The sequence below is a fragment of the Myzus persicae genome, unplaced genomic scaffold (assembly GCF_001856785.1).
Source record: "Myzus persicae strain clone G006 unplaced genomic scaffold, MPER_G0061.0, whole genome shotgun sequence".
Classification (NCBI taxonomy): Eukaryota; Metazoa; Arthropoda; class Insecta; order Hemiptera; family Aphididae; genus Myzus; species Myzus persicae.
In genome coordinates, this window is record NW_019101610.1 from 266984 (window position 1) to 282912 (window position 15929).

At 32.2% G+C, this 15929-nt stretch overlaps 1 protein-coding gene across 1 annotated transcript; it reads right to left on the bottom strand.

Moving 5' to 3' along the window:
• Positions 1-887: 887 nt before the first annotated feature.
• On the bottom strand, positions 888-10110 carry LOC111029856 (very-long-chain 3-oxoacyl-CoA reductase-like). Its single transcript, XM_022309063.1, is given in 6 exon segments — positions 888-1354; positions 3454-3858; positions 6052-6527; positions 8554-8629; positions 8715-8761; positions 9705-10110. Coding segments are annotated over 6 exon segments (1434 nt in total). The 5' UTR covers positions 9955-10110; the 3' UTR covers positions 888-1174.
• Between the last annotated feature and the right edge of the window lie 5819 nt (positions 10111-15929).

Genomic DNA, 15929 nt, shown 5'->3' on the forward strand with positions numbered 1-15929 from the left:
TAAAAAAATTTAAATATTTTTTTTTTTTTTTGTTTTTAATTAGCTTTATTACACAATCTGTAAATATATAATTTTTACAATAAGCGTAAGTGTTGTAATAGATTATTAAAAGTGACTGAAGACTTGAGCGAAAAATCCATCCAGTGATGGGACTTCTTGGAAATAAAATTTAAATATGAATCAAAAAAGTGGTTAAAACTTAAAAACCATTGTATAGTTGTGTCATACACGTATTATACCTAATTGAACTATAAAAGAATATTTGTTGTGGTATTGGTATGTATATTGGTATAGTAAACATTGTGATTTTTTGAGCATGCTCATCCCCGCACTTTTCCCTTTAATAGTACATTTATTCAAATTCTGATTATTAGAATTTTTAAGTAGACCTAGAGACCATATTTTCAAATTTCTGATATTTTGTGTACTTAAGGAGTATCCTGTGGCTATACAAACTTCTATTTTTAAAATGAACCCCCCCTCCCCCCACGAGAAGTGTACATGGACCCAAACTTGTCTTGTACGGGGGTACCAAAACGTACTCTGATTTAACAAGTAAAATTATAAAATACCTTTTATACTGTATGTGCTCAAGCTTTCTGTCTATTTGTATTTTTTACCCAAAAGTGTTGGCATTTGGGTTAATGTGCCCAAATGTTTTTCACTCAGTTAGTGAGGTCATAAGGACGAGCATTAAAATATTATTAAATCCGAGGAATACTTTTCTGCGTCAACTCGCCGCGACCATTAGTGAACTATAGAAAATATAATATTGTCGAATGAAATACGCTGTCCAGAGAATGTATGCTTGTGCAGTTGTAAGAACATTAATCTACAATAGCACGTCTATATACAGTCGTCACGTTTCATACCAAAAAAAAATATAATGACTATACTAATAAGTTTAATAAGTTATTAAAAACAATGTACATATATATTCAACGATACACACCAATTTTATACATTATTCTTTATTTATCTAAAATCGAGGGCCCATATTTTGTGGACCGGTCGAGGTTCCGAGGTCCCCCAGTATAAAATGTTTTCATAAATTTTCATCTTTAAAATATCCATTTAAAACGTACAATTGTAGGTTTGATATCGTGTAGATATAGGTACATAATATTATGTTCGATCCACCACATACAGTTAGCAGTCCAGTGGCTGAAAGCACCTAGTTGTGACTCGCGGACTCATGACTTTTGTTCTCGAATTCGGGGTTGGAAGTCTGTTTTTGCATCTTGGCTGAGTTCCGGTTCGCTATCCGGTTCCGCATACCGCACATCATCCGGCTAGCGGCGCTAGACACATATTGGTCGCCGAACACCCACCGGACTACGTTCACCGCCATCAGCTAAAATATTATTTGTGTTACAATTATATACCTACCTTATAATATGCTCTCTGGTAAAAGGTATATATGGTTACAGTGTCGTCATCGTAATTTTTTCTGGTTGCGTTTAGGTTAGTGTTAAGAAGACGCTCCACACACATTAATTAAATTATCTCAATCACACATGTTCGTGACATAGCAAAATTTGCTCTCAGCCGCTCACGTTTAACTTCGTTAGTTTAAAAATTAGAGTGAATCGACATATTATGAAACTTGATGGTAAGAACATTATCCGTGTTTGTATGAGAGTTTTTTTGCGACGGTTCAACTTTTTAGCAAATTTTTTGTGCATGAACGAGTAATGTAGTTTAAATTAAAAATACTTATAATTCACTTAAAAACTGTAACACACGCATTATAAAGTTTTTACTATCAAGTTTCATAATAGGTCGATTCACTCTAATTTTCAAACTAACACTTCAAACTAATCTACTGAGAGTAAATTTGGTACACTACACACTTGCAAGATGAAGACAACAATTAATATCAGTATAGCGTCCTCTTAACAAAGGTATGAAGCAGATTTTTATTTTTATTTTTTTTCATTTTTTACCGGGTAGCGTACGTGTCGGTGACATTTTACTGACGTATCTAAGCTTTTACCGATATACATTTTTTTTTTTAATTTGAGGAGAAACCACTGATGAAAATTAAATTTGACGCGACCTAAAAGCAAATGCGCACGAAAACGAAAGTGATGTTTTCTTAATGAATATTCGTATACATAATATATAATATAAACTAATAGAATATTGACGGGTGAAATTAAATCTGTGAAACGCTTCGAACGATGTTGGCGTGTTGCCTTCTGAAACTCTGATAGGATTTTCATAATTTTATTGCATTATGCTTTACGACCGTCAGTGACAATTTAGGCGTTTACAGATTTATCACAATAATCCAATATTTTTCACATTATCCGTTTCGTACATATTTATTTAGCTCAAAATTATTATTACATTATATCAGAACGTGATTACGTTTTATAAGGTTGCATTATTTTTCAAAAGATTTTCAAAGATTATATTTTGTCTCCAATATATTATAGTTGTCACTAATAATAATTTATATCATAATATTATGTTATTATATTATATTATTATGTCGGTAACACGCATATAAGTTAGGTATGCTGACAGCCAAGACAGAGCATTTAATGCACTTAACAACCACGAATATGCACTAAATTAGAAGTTGGCAATATTAGTTTCTAAAAGTGTCCGGTTCAATTTGAAAAAAAAAACAATTTTCAGGTCCAGAAAAAATTCTGAGCTGAACGAAACGAAAATTCAATTCAGATTTTTAGTTAAAACTAGTTTTTGAAAAAATATTGGTTTATTATTTGTTGTAGCTCTAAAAAATATAAACATAGTACGTACAAGAAATGTTCACTGAAAATGTAGGTATATTTGCATTTCTGTACACCATACAATTTTTAGAGTTTTTTAAAATTGATATCAATAAAAACTTTTTTGCTCTGTTAAAAAATACGAAAATGTAATACAAAGTTCCTCGTAGGCTGTTAGAAAATTTTTTTTAAAAAAGTTGAGTGTAAATCTACCATAATTTTTTAGCAGCCTATGAGGTTAGAATTTTAACAAAATTCAACATAATTTCAAAAATATGCAAATTATTTGAGTTAGAAATTCATTAAAAATGTCTATGTGTACCTACGTATCTAAGATTTGAAAATTTAATACAAGATCTCACATAGATTTTTTTACATTTAACAAAAAAAAGTTTACTGAAAAATCAAATAAACTTTTTATGAAGGTTTGACATTAGGTTTGGCATTGGTTGTTTACTTCAAATTTAATGTTAAGATTTCCCATGACTAAAATTTATATTTTCTATACCTACTATTCTTGTGGTATCACCATGCAGGGGTGAACAGTTTGCAAAATACTTACCCCAAATGTATATGGGTACCTAGAATAGTCTACACGACCACTACAATAAAACATGCAAACTCAAAAACTCTCGAATCCTATCGTCTACTACAAACAGCTGTTGGTATAAGACTCAACACATAGGTATATTATATCGTTATCATACGTTACCATGAGTGTGTGCGACGGGTAACCGGTGGTCGTGACGCCGGACCGCCCGGCCGACAGCGGCGACGACGGCGAGTCGAACACGGCGCTGATCACTGCCGCCAACCATCCGGCCGGTTCTTCGGCCTAACCGGCTTCGGCTTCGCTGCTTCGATCCGTCCACGAGCTTCCCCTCCGCACTGCCCGGCCACACGCGCAGTGACAGGCCAACGCCCGGAGAGAGTGGCTGGCGTACGACCGCGGCACTGGCGCGTACGTCCAGCCCGTGTCACCGGTGGACGTCGGTCGGATCTGGCTCATCTTGGTGGCCACGAACCCGGGCGTTAGGCACCGGACGGCGATCTGGTGCGTGGAGTCCTCTTCGTCGTACTCGGTGGCCAACTCCACCGACAACTTTTCCACAAACGACTGGGTGCACAAACAGACAAAAAACGGCCGCTTGACGTTTATAATTATTTGTGTACAGTACATCGGTGTAACGTTTAATAATCCGGGAATATTTGGGAACACCGGTGTCAGTGCGTTTTCAAAATATTGCGGCGGTCCTGTGTCCAGGTGCATAAGGTTCTACCCAGTGGTCGAAGTGTGTGGGAGGGGGGGATTACGGTGGAATGGCGTCTTTCTACTTTTTATATTTCATATTTTCCATCCCTCCACTTATTTTGTACGACTGTTTAAGCAATATATGACAACTATATAAACTATGAAAGGCGTCAATCCACTTTGAGCAACTTCGACCACTGGTTTGTGCCTACAGCTGTTGAAGCATGTACACTGTTTAGTGTAGAAAAAACCCCGACTACTACCTAGGCTACCACACATAGTTAGGTAACTTTGTATTATGGATGCTTTTCAAACACACTCAATAGTCACCAAGTGTGTACACACGACTTGCCAACGGGCAAAATAATCATTATTTATGATATAGTAATTGTTTGAATACTGAAAAATATAATGAGACACAGACAAGAATGTTATGTAGAATAATAATTATCATGTCTAGAGTGTTAAGTTCAAAACCTTTTTGATTTTGTCCCGTTTAAAAAGATTTTTCATGAAAAATAAACGAGTTTGAATAAGAACCTGAAAAATGAAATAAGTACTGTTTTAATCAATATTTTTTAATTTTTTTCTTTTCCACATAATTTATCGATACTTGTATAATATAACCTAACCATACTACCTATTATGTTTAGGTATTTATAAAAAGTAATTTTTTGAAACGGGATTCCAATATTATTATAGTATGACACCGGTCTCCTGAGTTTTAGATCTGGTACTGGTAATGCATTTAACGATACCTATACAAATTAGTATTATGACTGTGTTTAGCAGAATACATTTACTGTAGGTATATGAATATGAAAAATATAGCATCTACTCATTTGAACTGAATATTTTTTTCGTTGCGAAGTTGTAATCGTTACGGCACATAGCTTTATTATATAGTAGTAATTGGTGCGAAATATACAGTATGTATTCCTACAGGTGTGTCTCATTAATTGTATACTCAACTACAATATGTCAATATTAAGCTACACGCATTAGATACACATACGAGGAGGTGTATACCGAAGTTTAGAGATTGAATAACAAAACCATAGTATGATAATTAGTATGAAACGTATATATGGAATAATACTTTAAGCAGTGGTGTAACACAAAATGATTTCGGTGATGTGGTTGGGAGGGGGGTACATAGTTTCAATATTTGTATATATATATATATATATAAGATAACATGTTCGTAGCGAAAAACCAAGATTATTAATACCCCTAAACCCTTCTGGTTACAACCTCAATTGATATGAAGGTACTGAAATTGATAATAATATGAGGACTAGGTAACGCCAAAACACGAATTATGTGCTACTATCTAGCAGACAAAATCTCTTCAGAGAGTTGGCTTGCTTTGGTTTTAGAACATATTATAATACAAAATTAGACTTTTTGCTGTTCTAGTCATATGATGAATGACTTCTCTATGGGATTGATAATAAACGTATAATAAAATGATTATCTAATAACATGTATTATCCATAATGTACATGTGCCACCGGTGTGACAATTTTAGTTTCCAGTTCTCAGTAACTGTATAAATTTTTTTGGTAGGTACCTAGTAAATTTAGCTGTAAATCACCATTTATATTTAAAATAATATCGTGCAACATGCATAATAATATTTAAGGCTCTAGTTTTGAATGAAACAAAGAGTGTAGCCGTGGAGTATTCTAATAATATGACGATAAGACTATCGGACGCACAAAAGTTATTAATGTGTGTAACTAAATAACAATTATGACAATAATAATATGTTCTTAACTCTGATTAGTCTGTGTGTTGACGTGCTGTTGTATAGTTACCTACCTAAGCTAAAGGTGAATAATACGTATACGACAATTTTCGTAGAATAATTATTTTGCCAGTCTATTATTGTACAGAGTAAAATGAGCTAATAATCTGCCAATGTCACTCCTTAAACATGACTTAGTGGCCAACGATTGGTCCGTTAAATTTTACTGATACCGTTAAATAAATCAATTTGTTTATGCAACTTGGCATAATAAATGTAACAGGTTATATGATAACAAATCGTTGTACCTTGGTGGCGCCATAGATGCTGAGGAGCGGACACGGGAGCTTAGCCGAGGCTGACGACACATTGATGACGACTCCGCCGCCTCCGCGTCTAGGAGACGTGTATTCCTTGTCATCCGACCGCTCCCGGAAGTCTCCTTCCGCATCTTCGCCGCCGTGGATCTCGTCGCTGCTGTCCACACCGTCGACGATCATCAGTGGCATGACGATGCGGCACATGGCCACGGTGGCCAGCGCGTTGCACTCGACCACGTCGCGGCACGGATCGGGTAGCGCGCCGGTGCAGCATGGCGCCAGGTCAAGCAGCCGTTCGGGTCGCGCGTAGCCCACGCCCGCGTTGTTCACCAGCAGCCGCACGTCCAAGCGGGCGAGTCCGCGTCGCACCGCGTCGTAAGTCGCCGACAACGGGACGGTGCCACCGGACGACGTGAAGTCCGCTACGACGATCTTAGTCTTCACCCGACCCGCGTGCCGTTCGTCTGCAGCACACGCGAACATAGAATAAAATATATAATGCCGAGACCACACCCCCACACGATGGAGGGGACGTATTTAGGGGTTGGGGAAATTTCTCTAGGGTCTTAGGGGCGGCATAGCATTACTGTCCGCACACAGCCTACAACCATCGTCCATCATCATTTGTCGACCAAGTGATATGGACATTTTTTATCATAAGTTATAGGTATCACATCCATCTTACTATTAGTGTCTTATGTAATAATCAAGATATTGATTTTGATTGTCATATTCATATATCATATTATGTAATACATTTTAGTTATAAAATATAACGGTTTCAGTTTTGTTACCATGCTTGGTAAAATATTATTGAGATCATGATCGTAACTCACCGGTAATATACAACTAATTTACATAATTTGAGACACAATAGTTTAATAACACACAACAGTAGGTTGCTGATACCGTAACTCTACTACTGTATCGCACTATAATAGCTCGAAAATCAGTTCTAAAATCTGTCTATTTAGATTTATGATTCTAACTTATTACTTATTGTGTTACCTACATAGTTTTATTAAATTGTTGTCACATGAATTAAAACTGTTGATTGTTATATTTATTATTTTGTGCTTAGTTTGGTATAATCTGATATTTTTTTCTACATTATAAGGATTTAAAACAAACAATATATAGATAGCATATTAAAATTAAATTAAGTCGAACTAGTGAGAACCACTCGGCTCTTCGGTAGATGTCGATTGTGTCACTGTAAATTAAGCATTAAATTTGAATCCAATGATTCATGATGTCCATATCGTTGTAAAATTATTGTATATTTGTGTCTGAGAGGAGGCCAGAGAATATTTCAATTACATTAATATTTCAATTACCTATTTTTATAAGTAATAAGAGGTAGGTTGATTTCTTAATTTTTCCAAAAAACTACATCTCAATTGTACACATATAATCCTAAAATGATGATCAGATGATTTTTGAATCACAGTAGGAACTATATTCACAGGAAACCTTGTATTACATATTCGAGTCTTAGTTATGCAAATTTAACATTAATTGATGAATTATAAACTACAAAATAATTTGGGAATGTTCGTAATTTTGACAAATTTTGTCAAAATTTAATTTTTAATGACTAAAAAAAAATTGACTATGTTTAATATTTGTAAATAACTATAATAACAAATTATGATTAAATTTGCATTAAATTGTCGGCTATGTATTTTTACTCTACGCATAATTTTTTTTCGACGTTAATAGAAAAACCCTCCATCGATGTTGGTAACCATGTAGTATTTGTTCTACTAGAAAAAGTGTCACCACATACAAACACACATCATTATAAAATCAATACAATTTCCACCCTTTATCTAATACTTAAACTAATAAACAATAAGGGGGAAGTATGTATAACCAATTTTCTGTACAGTATTGGCGTCGGGTGTACCTCGAATCTCGATCATTGAGGACTAATTCACTATAATGTATTCATGTGTTAAATTTGAAACTATAATGATAGATCGTTGCATACGAAAAACGATTCTAAACTAAGTCAGCCATTATAACTAGGTATATTTTATGATATTATTGCTATTAAAGTAGGTAATTGATTTTCTATAGCTATTATAATAATGCAGTATAGGTTAAATTAATTTTTGTCGAAAACATTGCATTCGAAAATGTAATTGTGTGTAGAAAGTAAAACTATAATAATATACTTTTCAAAGTGTCAAGTACCACGAATAATGTTTATTAACTACAACCAAAACAACTAAAATCGTTATGTTTTTTTTTTTAAATATCTAATTTCGTCAAAATTCAAACTTAAAAAGTGAAATTTGACAAAAACTGTGTAAATGCAAACTAAATGTTTCAATACCAATTGAACTCAATGGTTTTCAGCTACACGAATAGGGTTTTTACTTGGAAATTAGAACACACTATTACAGATCTATAGAATTATATAAACAGCGTACAATAACAGTAATAGGTATCATTATAAATATTATATTAATTTATTATACGTACCGATCTGCTGAGCTACTGCTAGCAACTTGTGTAAGTTCCGACTGACCAGCGCTACATTCATTCCACGGTCGGCCAACTAGTTGGTACAACACGTAATGGAAAAATAAAATTTTGAAAGTAGTTATTTACTCGATTGCTAGTATTCCAAAATTGCTAATTACCTGCATCGCGTACTCTTTGCCGATACCGTCGGTGCAACCAGTCACCACTACAGTTTTGGAAGGATTGCCCGTCGTAGAACGTATTAGTTTTGCACATTATCAGGCAACAAGATTCGTACATTATGAGCCAGGCAGACATGTCACCCGACGAAACGAAAACAAAAATTATTATTCGTGAGAATCACTGAACGAACGTGGCAAACAAGTGCAGCTAATGTGGTATCAGTATAGCACTTTAGAACTAGGTACCTATCACATATTCACGTGTTCACAGAATATCCAAACCATTATATCCTAAACTGTCCATTATTTTCCCAATAATTGTCAAAACATTTCATTTTCACTCAGTTAATAATTTCAATAGATAGACCTATGACCTATCGTACCTAGTAAAGCATATATTGTTCTATATATTTTTATGTACACATCAAATACGAAATAAATTAAAATTAAAAATCATTGGGATAAAATGTAGATAAATATTAATTGATATACTATAATGTTGAACAACTACAAATTATCATACATATTTTATTTAATATCATATTTATAACATTAATATTATACATCCTATTATTATACTCATACTACTATAATAGTACTAGACATCAGAATGCAAATAAAATAACTTTTATCATGATTTCATACGTACAACAAATTTAATTAATCGTTTGTATATACCTAGCCTAGGTAATCTAGGTATTAACATATGGTTTTAATATTTAGAGAAAAATAGACATGAAAACGAATATTTGGGGGGGGGGAGAAATGGAAAGTACCTATATGACTATATACCTTACTTTTTTTCTTTCGAGGAGAATAAACTGCGGAGGAAATCTCGTTTTTGGAGAAAATTGGTCCCACCCACAATAGTAATATAAACATCAATTTTGAATTCCACCAAAAAAAATGTACATCAACTGTATTGGTCCCTTTAGGTTTCAGTAAAATATACGTCTATCGTTGCCTGCACTCACTGCACAAACTTACCCGCCCAGCTTCCGGCCATTCCGTCAAAGTGCACTCCGCCACAGCACCGACAAGAGGGCGGTGCACGCCGTACCTCGGGCCCTACGCCGGCGTGGCCATAGAACAGTACGTATCGGGACCAGCACAGAGCCCGTCGGCCCAACCAGCACGTCCACGGCACTAGCAACTTGCGGACGACGACCGCTGTGCCCACGCAACACACGACCGCGTTGGCCAACCACCACAGCCAGCAACCAACCGACGACTCCATCGCACGTGACCCCGTTGTTGTTGCTGCAGCCACTGTGATTACCGGAACTTGTCGTTGGAAATCGGCGACGGTTGTACGACCAGCAAACGACCTTTGACCGGCCGCGCGACTACGATTGCGGTGCTTCGAGTCACTGGCAGTTTGGCGGCTTAGCGACGCCGACCGATTTGAATTGCAAATCGCGTTATTATCTACGGCTTGGAATACGCTCGCGACATTAAAATATTGTAATATTATAAATTATAATTTAACACCGTCGTTACGAGCAACGACGACGGCCGATGTGACACGATAATATTGTTATTGTTGTAAATACTGTGTGTTAATTAGGAGGTACTACCGGTCGTTAGTGTTTTGTTGTTGTTGATGTTTTGGTCGGTTTAATAGGCAGTAGCGTATTTAGGAATTTGGTGAGTTGGGGCAATATGATCCCCCCCCCCCAATTATTTACCGTTATGTTAAAATTTTATAAAAATATTTTTTTCTTTTTTAATACATAATAACTAAGTTTTTTTTACCAGTGTTAAATCCTCGGTAGCTGGACAATTGGCTCGTAGTTTATACATTTTTGGATATTTTAACATATTTTTTTATAATTATTACTTAAACTAAACTTAACTAATTTGATTGGGTTAACGTGTTTGGTGAAAAATATCATTTTTTATTCTATCTACATCGGTACAAGGGAGTCCTGGTATGTCATATGTTTGCCGAGATTCTTATGTTTATCCCATAAACACAATAAATAATATATTTATATATATATATATATATATGTTTGATGGATGTATGATAGCCACATGTTTTACATATTCTTGTTTCTTGCCTGGAAGTACCTACACATTTTTAGATTAGTTTTTTTTTTATTAGTTATATAGTTCTATATTTAGCCTTTATGATTTCATCAAATTTAAAAATGAAATAAAATGTCACCAACCATCATCTTATAACGTTTATATTTTATTTAATCCAAAAAATAAAGAATTCTGTATGTTTGTAAACAATTAACTACCTTCCTAATAAACAAAGATCATTAGTCAAATAACAATTCTATTATGTTTAATAATAATTAATTAACAACCATGTTTGACTGGTTGGAGGTAGGTAGGTACCTATAATGACACTAATGAGCATGAATAGTTTACAAGTTCTAGCTATGTTATTTATATTACATAATTTATAAAAAAATGATAGTTATATTGATAAATGATAAGCACTTACCAAGGTACAACCATAATCAAATATTACATAATTAGAACTAGAACTTATACACCTTTTATAGTCTTGTCATAGAGTAATGATGTGATAATAATAGAAAATGTATAAAATACTATGTAGTATCAAAATTTATTATGACCTATCCTGTATTCAGTGCAGCATTAAGCCAAATTGCTACCCGGGGCAACATAAAATTTGCCACCTCTACATATTTTTTAAAAATATGATATGATTTTCACCACTCTTTTTTTGCCATCACAAAAATAGCAGAAATATATTTTAATACGTTTTAATAGTTTTAAAATATTAAAGAGTATAATATTGTATTATTTTAAAAATGTAATATGAAACTCGTAACGGAGAACGTATAATATTATAATATGCAATATTTTCTAAAAATCTGCCACCCCTCAAATCACCTTAAAATTGCAACCTAGGCCCTAGGGGCAAATTCCCCCCTTTCCACCCGTTAAATGCATCTCTGCCTATATGAACGACAAGTGAGGTTGTAATAACGAGTATTGTAAATTACAATAACTATGATGTACAACTACTCACTACACTCACTATACTGGTTATAATATAGTGTTTAGAACTATATCGATACTTGGGCTTTTGGTCTATTCTTGACTTTGTGACAAAATGTCCTCCTTTGTTTAAACGTCGTCATTCTGCCGCTACGAGGTACAGTACTCCCCTAAATAAGCCATTGTGACTAGGGTTAAAATTATGAGGAGGGACTTCACCCCTAACTAAAATTGAATGTAGAATTACCGATCGATTATCTTAAGATTTCTACACCAATAATGTTGTAGAAGGGTTATATAACAATATACAATTCTCCTCGACCCGTACTCCATTATATTCACCAGTGTAGTTGTATCGCAAAATGTATGTTCGTATGGCAATAGCTATTGTGTGATTCATTTTACAGGTTTGCTATAGGTACATATTACAATATTATAGAAAAGATGAAGTCTGACCAGATGGAGATATTATGATGGTTGAAACTATATGTTGTAATTTCCTTTGCTTGTTTTTTTTTGATATTCAAACCTAACCTACCCAAACCAACTATCATAATTTTACAGTCTTGTATTGGAATTTGTTGAATAAAAATATTATAATAATATTATTATAATTATAAATTATTCTGCCTGGGCTACTATTCAAATATATGAGAAATATTCAAATATGTACCCATATAAATGTATATAAAGTCCTTCGTGTTAATTTATAAAAAAAAATATATTTAACTTTGAGTGTATTTTTTTGGAAATTTTGGTTTTTGGTATGAAAAATATCAATTATTTTAAAACAATCTGAAAAAACAGTACGAACACTCAGCACAAGTTCTCAACAAATAAATTTTATATTTTGTTAACAAAATAGCCCATATATTTGAAATTATTTCCAAATATTTACATCAACATTTTACGATATTATACAATTGAAAAATACATTGGCTATTTTTAAATTGTTTATAAACATTTGTAAATATGCACTTTTTAAAAACATTTATTTATATTTTTGAAACATATTATATTTTGGTCAAAAAACTTTCAGAAAATGAAATGCAATAGTGTTCCTTTTAAATTGATCTTAAGGCAGTTCAGAAGTACAAAAAATAAACAGAAACAAATTGTTTAATAATAGTTTTGAGTTCAAAATTTTACAAAATTGTTTAATAAAATGTAAAATAATGATTTTTCTCAAACAATTTTATTTATTTTATTATTAAACCGTATGAAATGTTATTCTACTATTATACCTTTTACAATTTTTTTATACATAATGACATTTTAAATATATTGAGACTATTTTATGCTATTTATACCAAGAAGGCAAGAACTATAACAATAACGCCATTCTATAACATTCTAGTACAATACGTCATTATTGATTTATAAGTTAATAAGTAAAATGAATTAATATTATATTATAGTAGGTATTATAATATACATATAATATGATATGTTGTAAAGTTTGATCTTAGATATCAATAGAAATATAATTTGTAGATCGCTAGTTTAATAATTTATGATGTGTACCTACATTGGCGTATCTTCCTATCAAAATAATTAAAGGTCTTTGGTCTACTTGCCTATATATTATAGAATATAAATTAACCCCAGTGCTGAAACTACATAATTATTATGTGCCTTTGTCTCTACAGTAAGCTTAATTAAAGGAACCAAATACCAATAACGTTGTGCCTCTTTCTGTCTATATTTTCGCGCGCCAAATTATTGCATAATATAATATATACAAGGTGGTTCACCAAGCATGCACGTGCAGTGCAACCCCTATTTTTCCTTAGATAATGTGTTTATTTAAATTCGGATTAATGGAATTTTCAAATACATTACATTCACAAATTATTTTAAAAATATAAATGTTAAATATTAATATAAATGACTACAATGTTTAAATGGCCATGCATAGCTCACATATCTTATAAACTCATTTTAATATTTTATCCTTAGAACACAAAGTTAAATAACTCAAAAACTAATCATATACAAATTTTGATTCTGATAGTCAATATATTCAGAAAATGTATCTACTGTATGATACTTATAGTTATAAAGGGGTGTTTTCATTAGAAAAAGAGAATTTTGTATCTCCACAGGACACACCTTAATTAGTATAAAAAATCTCAGCTATTTGAAAGTATGGTTTATTTAAAAACTCCAAAAATCAGATTTTAAATAACTGCACTATTGAACAAAACACAGCTCGCTTAGCCTTTTATTTTACTTTGAATAATACATTTATTTCAATCGGTAATTAATGTCATTTATTGTCATAAATTATTATAATGGAGTAACTTAGTAATTCCCTTCAGCAACGAAACTCTATCGTTGATAATGCAGAAAAGTGGACGCAAGACCTTCCCATGGTAGGTTTTGTAAGTTACCTATAATATTATTTTTACAAATCCATAATAATATCATTATATATTTATATATTGTTCTTATTTTTCTATGACGCTTACGCCTAACCAGTTCGTGTTACATGCAATAATTTCCAGACTTCCACACCAATATCATGTCTTCGTAAATAAGTAAGTACTATTATTGTAAAATAAATATTAAAATATAAATATCGGAACAAAACATTATAATTTAATAAATACCTACGAGTTCATAATATTATATTACACAAATTTATATAAACACAAGGCTTCATATTTGTCAACCAAATTTAATATTTCCATTTTGTGACCACCTGTGGTCAGTGGTCTCATCAGTATCCACACAGAATATTATTTTAGCACACAATGATTTGTCATTGAATTCAAATTTAACACATGTATTAGATTTTGCATTAGAATTACAAATCGAACTCTTTTGTTTTATTTCGCATTAATATTTATTTTTAAAAGACCTAAAACTATTGTTTTAAATCCATAACAAGTTAAAAAATGAATCAATTCAAATACAAATATTTAAAAACTTTTTCAATGATTAGCCTTAATTTTATCAGGCATCTTATATATATATATATAGTATAATATACGCATTGCGTGAAAAAGTAAAATATTTTACCGTATTTTTATTATTTGACGCACCACTCTTTGATTCACTGAAATATCCACAATCACTTCTCACATAAGCTCACCAAGCACACGAGCACTATAAAAGATTACACGACCATTGATATATGGCCGCTTTCAAACATCTGAACAAACTGGTCAAACTAATTTTCTAAAGCTATATTTCTGCCAGTTATCTTTTCTGAAAGTTTATATTTTTATTAAAATATTGTCCTTTTAGCTTAACAGAAATAATTTTCGCCAAGATCATTTTTCTTGAACAATATTTGAAGGGTATACTGGCCTTAATGGTTTTCCAATGACCTATTTTTATAACATTATATTATAGTATCAGACTTCTGTTATATCGTATTTCCAGTGTTCTCTAATGTTCCTTTTCTATAAAAATACATTTCAATGTAATATTACTTAGATGAAAATATGTTTTGACCATGCTTTTCTTATAAACGCATGCTTTCGGTTTTAATATTTGTTACAAAATGTATTGATTGTATATAATGTATTATGTGTAATGGTTAAATATCTTTGTTTATACCTATATTATTTATAAAACATTTAAGGTATGAAAATGTTTAAAAATAGCATGAAGTTTCAAATCAATTTTAGGTTCTGAAAAAGTGATGAATATATTGGTTTTACAATGAAAAATATTCACAACATTAAAAATATATTTAGATTAATTTGAATCTATTTATACTGATAATAGTAATATTATAGAAATGTATTATGCATGAAATTAATATTATAATTTAAAAAAATATTACTCTTTGGTATTAAATATATTTGTTTGAAAATCATTGAATTTTGAAAAAAAATTAGTTTGATCTACTTTATTAGTTATTGCCTACCTATCGATCTCCGCTCCGAATAGTTGATCAAATTTAACACATCCTTTACAATGAAGGTCGCTATACTTAATGACGACGTACACTCGACCTACAATTCTACTATACAGCAGAGCGAGTTTCCCATTTTTTTTTCTTTGAAGTACCTAAGTAGATTCAAATAGTTTTAATACTTGAATACTGTATAGGAACAATAGGTGTATCAGTAATTCAGTAAAAAGTACTTATAATCAGCAGTGAAGCTTTTGTATTTTCATAATGGTATTTGTCATTGAAAAAAATGTCTTATGTTTTGGTAATCTAACCGTGTTACAAGTTACATTTACCCAGAAAGTTAAAACATGTTATACACT